Here is a 15,885-nt window from a genome sequence, read left to right as displayed (position 1 = left end):
GAAAGATGAAAATAAATAATTGTAATTTACTTTTCTTTAATATCGATATACATATGTATGCGTGATTTCATACAGGATACGTTTATTGCATCAGAGAAGAATCCGTAACTTGGAGCTGTTCGTAGAGACTCGTTTTTTTACGTTTTTCCCTGTTTCTGTTGTTTGAAAGACAATCGATGAGAGGAGAAGGTACGACAATTGGAATTTCCCACAGCTCAGCCCATTCATCTTCTAACGAAATGTTATTTTATACTGGTGCATCTGAAAAAGAACTCGTTTAGCACGACCATAATTGCATTCTGTTTAACAATGTTCATAAAGCGTTAATAATTTCAGACTTAAAATAATAGTAATTTTTGGGGTAATTAAAATTAAGGGGGTGATAGTGTGAACCTTTGGGAAAATGTTCTATTTTTGCATTTTTTCTTAAAAAATAGAATTTTAAAAATATATTTGGACAATCGATGATTCATTATGTTTGCCACTAATTTTAAATTTTTCTCACCCAAAAAATTTTGAAATATCACTGATATATGTCTAAATAAACCCTGTAAATTTTATTGCAAAAAGTCTTATAGTTTATTCACAAAAAATTCCCCAAGAAAGTCTAAAATGCAATAAGTGTATGTTTGATTGTGTTTGAGAATGTGCAGTGCCACCAATTTTAACTTTTTCGTGCCCAAAAAATTTTCAAATATCCCTTCAATATCTATAAATAAACCTTGTATATTTTATTGCAAAAGGTCGAGTAGTTTATTCACAAAAAATTCCCCAAGAAAGTCTAACTTTAAAATCGACTATGTTTGACTGTGTTTGAGAATATGTAGTGCCACCAATTTTAAGTTTTTTTTGCCCAAAAAATTTTCAAATATCCCTTCAATATCTATAAATAAACCTTGTATATTTTATTGCAAAAGGTCGTGTAGTTTATTCACAAAAAATTCCCCAAGAAAGTCTAAAATGCAATAAGTGCAAGTCTGACTATGTTTGAGAATATACTGTACCACCAATATTAACTTGTTCGCGCCCAAAAAATTTTGAAATATCACTGTTGTACGTCTAAATAAACTTTGTAAATTTTACTGCAAAAAGTCTTATAGTTTGTCCACAAAAAATTCCCTAAAAATGTCTAACTTTAAAATTGACTATGTTTGATTGTGTTTGAGAGTACGTACTGTCACCAATTTTAACTCTTTCTCGGCCAAAAAATTCTAAAATATCCCTTCAATATCTATAAATGAACCCTGTAAATTTGATTGCAAAAAGTCTTATCGTTTATTCACAAAAAATTCCCCAAGAAAGTCTAAAATGCAATAAGTGCATGTCTGACTATGTTTGAGAATATACTGTGCCACCAATATTAACTTGTTCGCGCCCAAAAAATTTTGAAATATCACTGTTGTACGTCTAAATAAACTTTGTAAATTTGACTGCAAAAAGTCTTATAGTTTGTCCACAAAAAATTCCCTAAAAATGTCTAACTTTAAAATTGACTATGTTTGATTGTGTTTGAGAATACGTACTGTCACCAATTTTAACTCTTTCTCGGCCAAAAAATTCTAAAATATCCCTTCAATATCTATAAATGAACCCTGTAAATTTGATTGCAAAAAGTCTTATCGTTTATTCACAAAAAATTCCCCAAGAAAGTCTAAAATGCAATAAGTGCAAGTCTGACTATGTTTGAGAATATACTGTGCCACCAATATTAACTTGTTCGCGCCCAAAAAATTTTGAAATATCACTGTTGTACGTCTAAATAAACTTTGTAAATTTGACTGCAAAAAGTCTTATAGTTTGTCCACAAAAAATTCCCTAAAAATGTCTAACTTTAAAATTGACTATGTTTGATTGTGTTTGAGAATACGTACTGTCACCAATTTTAACTCTTTCTCGGCCAAAAAATTCTAAAATATCCCTTCAATATCTATAAATGAACCCTGTAAATTTGATTGCAAAAAGTCTTATCGTTTATTCACAAAAAATTCCCCAAGAAAGTCTAAAATGCAATAAGTGCAAGTCTGACTATGTTTGAGAATATACTGTGCCACCAATATTAACTTGTTCGCGCCCAAAAAATTTTGAAATATCACTGTTGTACGTCTAAATAAACTTTGTAAATTTGACTGCAAAAAGTCTTACAGTTTGTCCACAAAAAATTCCCTAAAAATGTCTAACTTTAAAATTGACTATGTTTGATTGTGTTTGAGAATACGTACTGTCACCAATTTTAACTCTTTCTCGGCCAAAAAATTCTAAAATATCCCTTCAATATCTATAAATAAACCCTGTAAATTTGATTGCAAAAAGTCTTATCGTTTATTCACAAAAAATTCCCCAAGAAAGTCTAAAATGCAATGAGTGCAAGTCTGACTATGTTTGAGAATATACTGTGCCACCAATATTAACTTGTTCGCGCCCAAAAAATTTTGAAATATCACTGTTGTACGTCTAAATAAACTTTGTAAATTTGACTGCAAAAAGTCTTATAGTTTGTCCACAAAAAATTCCCTAAAAATGTCTAACTTTAAAATTGACTATGTTTGATTGTGTTTGAGAATACGTACTGTCACCAATTTTAACTCTTTCTCGGCCAAAAAATTCTAAAATATCCCTTCAATATCTATAAATGAACCCTGTAAATTTGATTGCAAAAAGTCTTATCGTTTATTCACAATAAATTCCCCAAGAAAGTCTAACTTTAAAATCGACTATGTTTGCCTATGTTTGAAATACGTAGTGTCATCAATTTTAACTTTTTCTCGGCCAAAAAATGTTCAAATATCCCTTCAATATCTATAAATAAACCACATAAATTTGATTGCAAAAAGTCGTATAGTTTATTCAAAAAAAATTCCCCAAGAAAGTCTAAAATGCACTAATATGAAGTGCATGTTTGAGGATATGCAGTGCTACCAATTTTAACTTTTTCTCGCCCGAAAAATTCTAAAATATCCCTTCAATATCTATAAATAAGCCCTGTAAATTTGATTGCAAAAGCTCTTATAGTTTATTCAGGAAAAATTCCCCAAAACAGCTAACCTTCTTCGTCAGAATCAGATATTCGCGTGGCTTGGAGCGAACTTTGTTTGGACAAAGTTCTGCCGTGCATACGTGGTCTAGAAGGCGGTGAGGGTTTGTTCCAAAGGGCCTCGAGTTGGTCGAAGTGTTGGGACTGAGCTAGTGCTGCCTGTTCAGGCCCAAGGCCCGAGGGACTATTCGTTAATCCAACTTTACTTATCTCGTCCATGGAAGCGCTTACACTAAATCGTCGTTGTAAATTTTCCACCGAAGACGCTGATATCCCTAAATAAAATATTAACCTTCAAAAATACCGTTTTCAAATTCCAAACTTAATATTACAGACCCCGAAAATTATTTATATTATTTTTCAACAATTTACATTAAATTTGCCTAATATAACGATAAGAATATACTATCCCAATTAAAATAAAAGCCACGTAATTATCGAAGCTCCATAGGCGCCATGTTGTTTCTGCAATTAAGTCTTTCGTTGGCTCTCGTAATGGGGATCTGTTTACAGCATTTTCCGGAATCCAATTACGTTAAATTGGACGTTAAAAACGATCTGCAAGGACTTTGCGACCATTACAGAGAGCGATTATATACTTCGGAGTCTGCTAGCAATTTTCGATCTTGTTACACAACTAATGTGTCGCGACTGCGAAGGTCGGAGCTCTAATTCGCGAAATGATCAACATTTACACTCATAAAGAATTTTACTATTTTTTTTAACATGCCAAAAATAAAAGAAACGTTAAAAAATAGTAATTCGAAACTTGGAGCGCCGCCATTTTCTTATTTATCGATATTTCAACCTCAAATTTGGAGAGAATATTCAGCAGATGCCTTCGTTGCTGTAGTTAGGGATTTTAAAAAACCCAAGAAGCCCACCTGACGTGAGGTGACCATATTTTCTATGCCACGTGTCACTGTCCAAGGACACCTCCTTCTTCAGCAGTCTCTTGTTAGGTCTTTTCGGTCCAGGCGGTCTCATGTCTCTGATATCGCACCAAGGCGCCACATAATCCGGCAACTTGACATACTGCGCCGGAGTATTGTGCAAACAGAGAATGGGCATGCACTTCTGCTCCAGCAGGTGCAAAGCAAGCCTGGATAGGTCCGTGGACACCTCGAGACCCACCACAGGAACGTGCAACATGATACTGCTCAGAGAACAGCCCTTCTTCGTGTCCCAAATAATCAGACTCTTGTCTTCGCTGCCCGATGCAGCCAGACTCCCATCGCCAGACAATTTCACGCAAGTGATGAAACCCAAGTGGCCTTTCAGAGTGTGGAGATCAGCCCCTGTGTTTATGTCCCAAACTATGAGATTCGCGTCCCTGGACCCGGACACGACTATGGACTTGTCCAGGACGGAAACTGCCACGCAGGTCACATGGTCTGTGTGCCCCACGAGGACCTACAGAAAATGTTATTGTAATTCAAGTAAAAACTCCACAGAGTGTTCGACCAACTCAAGAATACCTATTAGTTGAGTACCAGAGATAAAGTACTACAAATAATTAAGTTAAAGTGTTTGTTTACTAAACGAACCTGCGATAGTTTGCCACCAGCGAGTTGCCAGACCTTCAAGCTCATGTCGATGGATCCCGTGATCAGAGATCGAGAGTCTGGAGTGACCACGAGGCAGGTGATGTCTTGAGAATGCGACACCTGGTACTTCTCTTCGGGACCAGCCCCTAAACTTACTATTCGTACTTGATTGTCACCAGTTTCGCACACTGCGTACCTGGAATCGTACATTTATCCAGCTACGACGTACAGAAACTGGGAACGTTGATAGATTTACAAATGATAATGATTCGAAAATTCAAATAGATGTAGTTCAAGTGGCTCTATTAAGGGAACAATTTTTTTAAGGGTTAAGACACTTCCTCAAAGAAATTATGAGTGTATAATCGTGAATATTTTAAATTATAGGTATTCTTCAAACATAGATGTTTGAATAAGATGTTACATAAGGTTAATTTGATTTAAATAACTATAGATAGAGAATACTTAAATATTAAACACAACCACTTTGATTATTCAGTAGATATTACATTAAACATAAAATACAGTAATGCCAACCATGCTGCTCGAACAAAAGATACGGAAATCCCCGTACGATCTTGAACCTCATAGGTGGCGCCACTTTCGCGTGCTCATTGCCGCGAGATTATGAACAATTAGTAAAATTGAATCAGTGAAATGTACCTCATGTCAGGAGCAACGGTGATGCAACGACCAGGGCCGCACACAGACTGAATTAGGGTGCCTGTGTCGGCTGCCCAAACACGAATTGCACCTCCCCTGTCGGAACTGACGATTCTTCGACCATCGAACATCGCTGTCACGGTTGTAACGGGTGCTTGATGCTTGAATGTAGCCACCACTAGGCCTAACGTCAACCCCCAAACGCGAACTGTCTTGTCCTCTGAACCTGTGTTCATTAAAGTCCCTATTATTAGACTAGGGAATTTGTCTCAGAGAAATTTAATGACTTTTGAGGTGTACAAAGCATACTAAACTCCCAACTGTAATTCCCAAAAAGCATTCTGCATTTTACATTTTGCATTCTACGCACCGGAAGCGATAAATAAACCGGAAGCCGAGAACGCGATGCACGTGACGCTGGCAATGTGGCCCTCGAAAGTGGAGAGCAACTCGTGGGTGTTCAGTTGCCAGAGATTCACGAGGGAGTCGACGCCCCCTGTGACAGCCATTGCTCCGTCCCTGGATATATCCAAGCAAGTGATGGAAGCCGTGTGAGGGTGCAAGGATTCCTGCTTGCCGGTTTTCTTGGGCTTCGAAAACGCCTCCTCTCCGCGAAAACTCCAATACATCACCCGGTTCTCGGCGGCTGTTATCAGGAAGTCATCTTTCTCCGTCACCTTTTGAAACAAATAGATTGTCAAATTTGGAAAACCTTGATTATCGTGTTGTGGCCACTTATTTTCTGTGGAAATCCCCGATTTCATGAAATTATCCACATTTTAGTATATAGAAATATTAATAAGGATTCCTAATTGGCTGACTTCGATTTTGGCAGATTTTTGCAAAATGATAGTGTTTCGCCAGACCTGGGAAAAATTTTAATGGGAGATTCTGGAGACCAAAATAAGACGAAAATTAAGAATACCAATTTGTTGATTGAGGCTTTGTTGAGAAGTTATTAACGTTTAAAGTTGAGAGAACCACTCACGCGTACGCAGGTGTTCACAAATTAACTTTAAACGTTAATAACTTTATAACGAAGCCTTAATCAACAAATTGCTATTCTTGATTTTCGTCTCATTTTGGCCTATAAAATCCACCATTAAAATTTGTATGCCGGATAATTGAACTATATCTACATATGAAGTGATAAAAACGAAGAATATAATAACAGATCTCTGGCCACACATTATATTTGCAGTAAGGAATTTTTTTCTCGAAAGTGCGTACGATTTCGAGGGTATGTCTATTCAGCAAAAATGATTATAATTGACTCCTGCAACTGAAAATAATTTTTCCAGAACTATTTGAAACTTTTCAATTTCGATGAAAAATTGGTCCACCTTCTTGAATTTTTTTCTCGAAAGTGCATAGGACTTCCAGGATATGCATGATGACAACAAATGATGGTAATTGACCCTCCTAGCTAGAAATAATTTTTTTAGCACGATTTGAAACTTTTCATTTTCGTCGAAACATTTAGGCTGTCGATTTCTCTTAAAAATTAGTTTTTGATTTTTAATAAATTCAATTGACGTCCTACAAAAAAGTTTTCTAATACTTTTTTGTAGGTATCTATGAACTCTATTTCCTCCCAAAATTTCATTGAAATATATTCACTATTGTAGGAATTATGGTCGTTTGAACATTGAACCATTTTTATGGAGTTTTTCTAATTTTGCGGGGTCAAAGATCAACTTTTTGAATATTTTTGGAATTTCTACATATTCTTCACTAAAATACGCGTCGTTTACACTTTGAAACCTTAAAATCGTCCAATCCGTTCAGAAGTTATGATGATTTGAACATTCGCATGAAATTTTCGGGCATCATTTCTGGCCATAAATTACATTTTCGTTTAGGAATTTTTTTCTCGAAAATGGTTAGAATTTCGGGGGTACGTCTAACCACCAAACATGATTGTAATTAACCCCCTTAGCTAAAAATAATTTTTCCAGATCGATTTGAAATTTTTTAATTTCGCCGAAAAAGGGGATTACCCCTCTTGACTTTTCTTGAAAATTCGTTTTTGATTTTTACTGAATTTGTTTAACGTTTTACAGAAAAGTTGTATAATACTTTTTTGTAGGTATCCATGAGCTCTACTTCAGAAAAAAATTTCATTAAAATATACTCACTATTACATGACTTATGGTCGTTTGAATATTGAACCACACTTAAGATACTCTATACTTTCACAAATATAAACAACTAAACAAAGACTCTTTGTAAAATTGTGGTCCTTTCCTTGCAAGAAACGTGTCCTTACTTTAACAGCCGTAACGTCCGCCGAGGGGTTGGTGTTCAGAGTCCTCGTCAATCTTCCACTGTGCATGTCGAACACGGAAACCTTGCCATTGGTGCCACCAGCGATCGCTCTTCTGCAGTCTCGCGCCAGACAAATGCTTTTTACGACCCCCTGGTGGCCCCTCAACGTGTGAATCTCGGTCCCCGTGGCCAACGATCTCAGGTACAACTTCTGGTCCTCGCAGGTCGCCAACAGAAACACAGAATCCGCTGACACGTCCAGCATCGTCACCGCCGATGGTAACCCGATGCTCTTCAACATCGTGAACGTCTTCAGGCACCACAAACAAACTGTACAGTCCGACGAACCGGACACGAGGATCTCGCCAGCGGAATCCACGCGGATCGAGTTTACTGGTCCCCTATGGTGATCGACCCTGATCAGGACCTCACCGTTCTGCAAGCTTGTCACGATGATCCTGGAATCTTCGCCGCCGCTACAGGAAAACAGAAACTCGAATTTAGTTGACGATTCTGGTCCGCGGTTCAAACTAGTTAGAAAAACTGTAGATACACTTTGGGACCAAAATATAACACTCTTCAGCAATTATTTAATCTCTATTAACGTTAACGATGAAATAAATTTGTACAGTATATAGGGTGTTCGACCATCTTGGAAAAAATTTTAATGGGGAACTCTAGAGGCCAAAACAAGACGAAAATGAAGAATAGTAATTTTTTGATTGAGGCTTCGTTAAAAAGTTATTGACGTCTAAAGTTGCGCCTGTGAGACGGGAATCGCGCGCGCTGCACACTTCAACTTTAAACGTTAATAACTTCTTAACGAAGCCTCAATTAAAAAATAACTATTCTTGATTTTCGTCTTATTTTGGCCTCTAGAATCCTCCTTTAAAATTTTTTTCCCAAGAGAACACCCTGTATATACAAGGTATTCAATAAGGTTCCAAACTTATACTACGTGTTACTGAGGACAAATAGATGAAAAAAGTTCGTATAAACTTATGTCTGAAAATGCTTTATTGAGAAGATATAAGCGTTGAAAGATTCACGTGGTGGCGCTTCCCGCGCTCGCCAGCAGAGGGCTACGCTCTCTCGCAAGTGCTCGAGCATCTGATCCTATATATACGTTACTTGATCGATCAAACTGCAACTAATACTCAATAATTTATTACACAAATTTATACGATCTTTTTTTTATTTATTTGACATAAGTTTGGTCCCAACCTTTTTGGACACCCTGCATATACTTTCGTTTAGTCCCAAAGTGTGTATACAATAGTGTTCTGTAGTAAGAAATGATTCGAGTGTACAAAGTGCTACGAAAGTATCTGAAAGTATAAACGATATAAAATAAGTGAAAATTAAACGTGCCAATTTTTACACGCTTGAAAATTGTGTACTAGCCAGAATTGCAACCGGGACAAAATGGCGTCCCACGAGTCGACGTAAATATTTGAATAATCTCATTTGTTCGTGAAAAAATTTCTTAAAAAGTTTGGGTTACAACAAATCATATTATTTAAACATTTACGTCCGACACGGTTAGTTCGCAACTCTGGTACTAATTTAGAGCGTGTTCTGATCGGATAGAAGGTCGCGAAAAAGTGATATACGATAAAATTGTGAACCTGACAATCACTAAATTCGTGAGCGAAGTAGTCAAACACAAAACAGGAGCGATGTGTTCTTGGATCTTCAATGACATAGATAATGTTTTCATGTTCCACACTATAATCGACGTATCCTCGGAGCCTGTCAGCAAATACTGCGAGTGTTGTGTTACAGCTAAGCACGAGATTGGACCCGAATGTCCTGAAATGATTTTATAGAAGGTGTTACAGCGTACAAGGAAGCCAGAACGCAGGTAGATGGTAGCAACGATACAGAACAAATGGAGGCTCGCTTAACTGCAACTACGCTTAAGCACATTTATTTGAAAACAATTGGCGAACGATGCTCTCTAAGATAGCCAAACAAAATACTCTGAACTACAATTGCTTCTTGTCTACAGTGGTCCTCGGTCGACTCGATTTCATTTTTAAAAAGTTTAAAATTTTGCAAACACATTTCAGATAACCGGGGACCTTTGTATACTCGAATATGAATCGCAATTACTTCACATGTACAATGGTCCTCGGTGCAATTCAATTTCAATTTTAAAAATTTTGATGTTTGGAAAGACATTTCAGTTAACCGGGGACCTTTGTATACTCGAATATGAATTGCAATTGCCTCTCGTCTACAGTGGTCCTCGGTCGATTCGATTTCAATTTTAAAAATTCTGATGTTTGGAAAGACATTTCAGATAACCGGGGACCTTTGTATACTCGAATATTGCGATGATACGAGTGTCTGAATTGCAATTGCTTCTCGTGTACAGTGGTCTTCGGTGCAATTCAATTTCAATTTTAAAAACTTTCAAATTTGTAAGAACATTTCAGATAACCGGGGACCTTTGTATACTCGAATATGAATCGCAATTGCCTCTCGTCTACAGTGATCCTCGGTCGATTCGATTTCAATTTTAAAAATTCTGATGTTTGGAAAGACATTTCAGATAACCGGGGACCTTTGTATACTCGAATATTGCGATGATACGAGTGTCTGAATTGCAATTGCTTCTCGTGTACAGTGGTCTTCGGTGCAATTCAATTTCAATTTTAAAAACTTTCAAATTTGTAAGAACATTTCAGATAACCGGGGACCTCTGTATACTCGAATATAGCGACATCTAAGCTATCGAGAAGAAGCAAATGAGGAACTGCGGAGCCGATTGTTTTTAAAAGCGCAATTATAGCGGACTAAAGTACACTTAACCGAGTGTTTTCTTAATGCAGTAAGAGAGGTACCAGAGAAAGTGTGAACCAGCTGGCCAGACATCACGTGCCAGAGCTGAGCGTCTCCCTGGGCAGGGACGACGATAACGTGCTGTCCGGAAGGAGCAGCTTCGACGAGTTTCACCCCTTGTGGGCAAGATAAACTACGAATTTGAAGGGGTAAAGGTGGTTGAAGCCACCCATTCAATGGGACCAATAAGGGAGCAGTGTATCCATCGCACCAGGCCATCGCTGCAGTCACCATTTTGCTAACCTTTCAAACAGAAATTTTGTTTCTTATACATAGATAAACAAAATACACTTCCTCCTCACTTTCTCACTTCCTAACAGCCATGAAAAACAATCTGAGTGAACAGTCTCTCACCAAATCGCTGCCATCTTCTGCAACAGGCCTCAGCCAACAAATGAGTTGTGCTCCAAGCTGAAGGGGATCCCTCGTCAAGATGTCGCTGGACTTCCTGACAGTGTAATAAACCAGCTCCAAGTCCCTCTCGAGAAGGTACCTCCTCGAGTGCTCAAGAACACATCTCAAGTAGCTGACAGAGACCATTTGCACAGCCGCCAGGAGGAAATCGAAAGCACAGACGGCCAGTTTCTTCAGCTTCTCCACGTGGCCAGCTTGCAAAAGGTGCAACCAGGCCTCCTCGACGTGTCTCAGATTGTAAGCAATGTCCTGAGACACTGGTCTGCTCTGGTAGGGCGTCTCCTTCTTGGGCGTCTCCACTTCTGGCGACGATTTGTCGTCCTTGAAGTCGAAGTCCTCCCAGAAGAAGAGGTTCGCCAGCTCGCCGTGGTAGCTCTTCAAGGTCTCCTGGTTGACGAAGTACTTCTTTCGAGCCAGGTCGCGGATCGTATGACGCCAACCGAAAAGCAGCCTCCCACTCATCACGCGAACCTTTATTTATAGAATTTGACAACTTTAACAAGTTGATCCCATCTCTAACAATTATGTCTCAGATAATGGGTTGGAGGTTACCCTCAAACTTTTGTCGAACGCTCTTCTGACCAAGCACCAGGTCGAGAAGTTGAAGAGTCCATCCTCGAGGAACGAGGGACCATCGTCAGAGGTTTGCATGACCATCTCGAGGACTTCCGTCTCCGAGAGCCCGTACTCCGTGCAAGCCAAGATGGCGCCAATTCGGTTGGCAGCGTTCTCGCCTATGAGACCCTCCAAAGCGTCGAAGACGTTCTCAGTCTCGTGAGAGTCGACTCCTGGGTCCTGTAGCTCCACCAGAACCTCGTTGCTGCGCAGTATTTCCTTTTGTGCGGGGGTCAGGCGCAGTAATTCCGGGGGAACAGCTGTCGTTACCACCAGATGGACCCCTAAGAATCAATGGGAGCGTTGCATTTTACTTTTAGGCAAATGAGCTGTCTAGAATACCCTAACAACGCAAATGTGGGGAATAAGCTAGTTTTAATGGGAATATTAGACACAAAACATCCCTAATATACCCTCCACTAGGGGGATTCTGTGTCAAAGTTATTGTAAAAGGTGACAAATCATTGTTGGGAGTTATATGATAGGCAAATGAGCTGTCTAGAATACCCTAACAGCACAAATATGAGGAACAAGCTACTTTTACTAGGAATATTAGACACAAAACACCTCCACTAGGGGGATTCTCTGAGTCCAAGTAAAATATAGGTCTACTAGCTATTTCTATTATAGTAATATTATTATTTACAGCCCCACCTGCTGGTAAATACAAAGGCAGCCACGACAGGGCAGCGACAATGTTGCACTCCAGTGGCTGCAGTCGATGGAGGTCATCGATGAGGATCAGGAGCTGTTCCTTCATCGGTTCCTCCTCGATTCGTCTCATGATCTGGCTGAACCAGTTGTTCAAATAGAGGGGATCGAACGAGGCGTCTTTAGGAAGGTTGCCATCCAACAGCCCAGAGAGGAAACCAATGTGTTGACATAGCACTCTGAGCAGTTCTAAACTATAGGCGGATCTAGGAGTCGCTCCACAGAGTCGAACCACCCTGAACGTGGTGCAATCCAACCAGGAGGAGGCGTCCGTGTAAATTCTCGAAAGCAGAGCGGTTTTCTCAGTGTACTTGCCCCCTTTTATCAGTATTGGTCTGTGCTTCTGCGATTTACCTGGTGAGTAAACACATTCAATGCATCAGTTTGTTAAGTGTATTGTGAAAACAGTGATTTGCGTACCTAGATGCAGGAGTTCCTTGATCCTCTCGACGTTTTCGTTGCACTCGCAGGGTTTGATGTCCCTTAACAGGGCTAGGTGCATCAGGCTCTCAGCGTAAATCTCTTGCACCATCTTCTTTTTGCTTTTTATCTCTGGATCCTCCTCGATGGAGGCGTTGACTAGGGTCTGCAGCCGATTCACCACCAAACGACAGAGATGAGACAGGTAACCCTTGTGAACTCTGTCCGGGTTGATCCCACCCGACTTCTGATCCACTTCTACGTTGATTATGTTCTCGGGCGGGAGATTGTCGGAGATGAACGACTTCAGGGACGTCACCGCCTTCGAGTTCTTCTTGCCCTTCCAGGAACGTATCACAGCCACGATTCCCTCGCGCGTTTCGTCCAAATCTGAAACGAGGTTTCAATGTTAGATGAATATTGTAAGGAATGTTGATTGGAATAATTATTGTAGCTTACTTATAGCGTACTCCAGCTGCCTCTCAGCAGAGCTCTTCAATATGTTTCTGATTTCTTCGTTATCACATTTATCGGAGACGACGGATTCTGCGACCTTTTTCAACGTTTCCCTCATTTCTGGCTCCTCGCTTTGCCAGTTGTCGCTCGCTGCCCTCAATCTGTTAATTATTTATGAAATACAGTTGAGGACACAATTAAGGACAGGTAGGGGAAATAGGTACGAATTAAATTTAATTAAAGTAGTATAACTATATTAAGATTCCATTTCATACAATGGCGGATAATTGGACTATATCTACATAAGAGGCGATAAAAATGAGAAATTGGACCATTTTTATGGGGTTTTTCAGACGTTATATTTTCGGTAAGGATTTTTTTTCTCGAAAATGCGTAGGAATTCGATAGTATGTATAATGACAAAAAATGATGGTTATTGACCCCCCTAGCTAAAAATAATTTTTCCAGAACGATTTGAAATTTTTTAATTTCGCCGAAAAAGGGGATTACCCTTCTCGACTTTTCCTAGAAATTCGTTTCTGATTTTTATTAAATTTGTTTGACGTTGTACGAAAATCTTGTTTAATACTTTTTTGTAGGTACCCATGAGCTCTACTTCAGAACAAAATTTCATTGAAATATATTCACTATTATAGGAGTTATGATCGTTTGAAAATTGAACCACTTTTTTGGGGTTTTTCTCATTGTAAGGGGTTAAGGACGAACTTTTCGAATATTTTTAGAATTTGTACGTATTCTCTATTAAAATACGCGTTGTTTGCATTTTTAAAAATGAAAATCCTCCAATCCGTTCAGGAGTTATGGCGTTTTAAAGATATGCATGAATTTTCAGGGTAAAACTTCTGGCCAAACAGTATATTTTCTGTAAAGAATTTTTTTCTCCAAAAAGGGTTAGGATTTCGGGGGTATGTCTATTCACCAAAAATAATTGTAATTGACCGTTCTAATTAAAAATAATTTTTTCAGAACGATTTGAAACTTTTCAATTTTGCCGAAAAATTGGTCCACATTCTTGAATTTTTTTCTCGAAAATGCGTAGGAATTCGATAGTATGTATAATGACAAAAAATGATGGTTATTGACCCCCCTAGCTAAAAATAATTTTTCCAGAACGATTTGAAATTTTTTAATTTCGCCGAAAAAGGGGATTACCCCTATCGACTTTTCCTAGAAATTCGTTTCTGATTTTTACTAAATTTGTTTGACGTTGTACGAAAATCTTGTTTAATACTTTTTTGTAGGTACCCATGAGCTCTACTTCAGAAAAAAATTTCATTGAAATATATTCACTATTATAGGAGTTATGATCGTTTGAAAATTGAACCACTTTTTTGGGGTTTTTCTCATTTTAAGGGGTTAAGGACGCACTTTTCGAATATTTTTAGAATTTGTACGTATTCTCTATTAAAATACGCGTTGTTTGCATTTTTAAAAATGAAAATCCTCCAATCCGTTCAGGAGTTATGGCGTTTTAAAGATATGCATGAATTTTCAGGGTAAAACTTCTGGCCAAACAGTATATTTTCTGTAAAGAATTTTTTTCTCCAAAAAGGGTTAGGATTTCGGGGGTATGTCTATTCACCAAAAATAATTGTAATTGACCGTTCTAATTAAAAATAATTTTTTCAGAACGATTTGAAACTTTTCAATTTTGCCGAAAAATTGGTCCACATTCTTGAATTTTTTTCTCGAAAATGCGTAGGAATTCGATAGTATGTATAATGACAAAAAAATGATTATAAATGACCCCCCTAACTAAAAATAATTTTTTTAGCACGATTTGAAATTTTGTAATTTCGACGAAAAATTTTTCCACCTTCCTGAATTTTTTTCTCGAAAGTGCGAAGGATTTCGGAAGTATGTGTAATGACCAAAAGTGATTGTAATTAACCCTTGCAACTAAAAATAATTTTTTCAAAACAATTTGAAACTTCTTAATTTCTCCGAAAAATTAGTTTTATCCCCCAGCAATTAACCACCATTTTCCTTAAATATACCTTACTTCCCCACAAATGTAAATACACGTTAAATAATCTATCTACCACAAAGATAAATAATACATAAAACTTAAGTCCAAAATAATTATACTACATACTTTGGTTAAATTTAATTTATACTTATTTCCTTTACCTGTCCCCTCAATTATGAAAGCAGTAAACTCTGATCAAACCGACGTTTATTATTTCTATCTCAGTTGGTTCGTTCTTAAACCAAAGTATCTTAAAAGTAGCCTCGTGTTTGAAATTACGTCACGTTTATAGACCACTATCTTTTTTATTGGCCTCCTTCGTTTTTATTACGGTTCCATAAAATACCATAATAAAAAAGTAACTACCTGTCTGCCTTTAGGACATAGCAATCGTTATTGCACTCGTAATACTCCTCCATCATGGAACAACGACTAGAAAGGATTCCATAACTTTCTGTGCTCAATTCTGGTGGCAGCCATCCAACGTTGTACTCTTCTCCAACCAGCAGCTTAAACACAAAAATTTCATTTTTTAATCATCAGTAACTTCTCACACGTGTGTATGCCTCACAAGGGATTATTTATTTATTTTTTATTCCATACAGTTTTACATACTCACTAGTAGAAAACAACCCCTCGAGTGTTGATAAGCGGCATGTATTTCGTTAAAAAAATGTTCAGCTAAGTATGGGTTTCTATCAGGATTCACGTTCGTTGCATATTGCATGTCCACCAAGAGAACCTACACAATTTACCATTCGTTAACAATCTACACGTGTATGTGACATAAACAAATAAATTTGCCAGATTATCAACGTGAATTCACCAATAATTGATAATATCCAATCTTGTAAAACGTGCATTATCATACAATTTCATTAGTTATCAGTAGACTGCGGATGTTTATGCATTTATGGGAAATT

The 15,885-nt window shown here is 37.9% G+C and overlaps 1 protein-coding gene across 2 annotated transcripts in view; it reads right to left on the bottom strand.

The window, feature by feature from the left end:
* Window positions 1-149: 149 nt before the first annotated feature.
* Window positions 150-15,885, bottom strand: part of LOC122402936 (NACHT domain- and WD repeat-containing protein 1) — a 28,732-nt gene continuing 12,996 nt past the window's right edge. For both annotated transcript variants that reach the window (XM_043406137.1, XM_043406138.1), the window contains 16 exons: window positions 15,582-15,704; window positions 15,329-15,471; window positions 12,976-13,133; window positions 12,517-12,906; window positions 12,040-12,450; window positions 11,323-11,669; window positions 10,711-11,241; window positions 10,359-10,599; window positions 9,138-9,321; window positions 7,511-7,985; window positions 5,612-5,918; window positions 5,242-5,467; window positions 4,579-4,774; window positions 3,916-4,444; window positions 3,043-3,306; window positions 150-261 (listed from right to left, as the gene is read on the bottom strand). In XM_043406137.1, coding sequence (XP_043262072.1) covers window positions 248-261; window positions 3,043-3,306; window positions 3,916-4,444; window positions 4,579-4,774; window positions 5,242-5,467; window positions 5,612-5,918; window positions 7,511-7,985; window positions 9,138-9,321; window positions 10,359-10,599; window positions 10,711-11,241; window positions 11,323-11,669; window positions 12,040-12,450; window positions 12,517-12,906; window positions 12,976-13,133; window positions 15,329-15,471; window positions 15,582-15,704 — 4,539 coding nt within the window. In that variant the 3' untranslated portion in view covers window positions 150-247. The remainder of the gene's footprint in view (window positions 262-3,042; window positions 3,307-3,915; window positions 4,445-4,578; window positions 4,775-5,241; window positions 5,468-5,611; window positions 5,919-7,510; window positions 7,986-9,137; window positions 9,322-10,358; window positions 10,600-10,710; window positions 11,242-11,322; window positions 11,670-12,039; window positions 12,451-12,516; window positions 12,907-12,975; window positions 13,134-15,328; window positions 15,472-15,581; window positions 15,705-15,885) is intronic.

Source organism: Colletes gigas, unplaced genomic scaffold (assembly GCF_013123115.1).
Source record: "Colletes gigas isolate AHSC1104 unplaced genomic scaffold, ASM1312311v1 Colletes_gigas_Sc00042, whole genome shotgun sequence".
NCBI lineage: Eukaryota > Metazoa > Arthropoda > Insecta > Hymenoptera > Colletidae > Colletes > Colletes gigas.
Note: the sequence above shows the minus strand (reverse complement) of the source record. Positions and strands in the feature narration are given on the sequence as shown.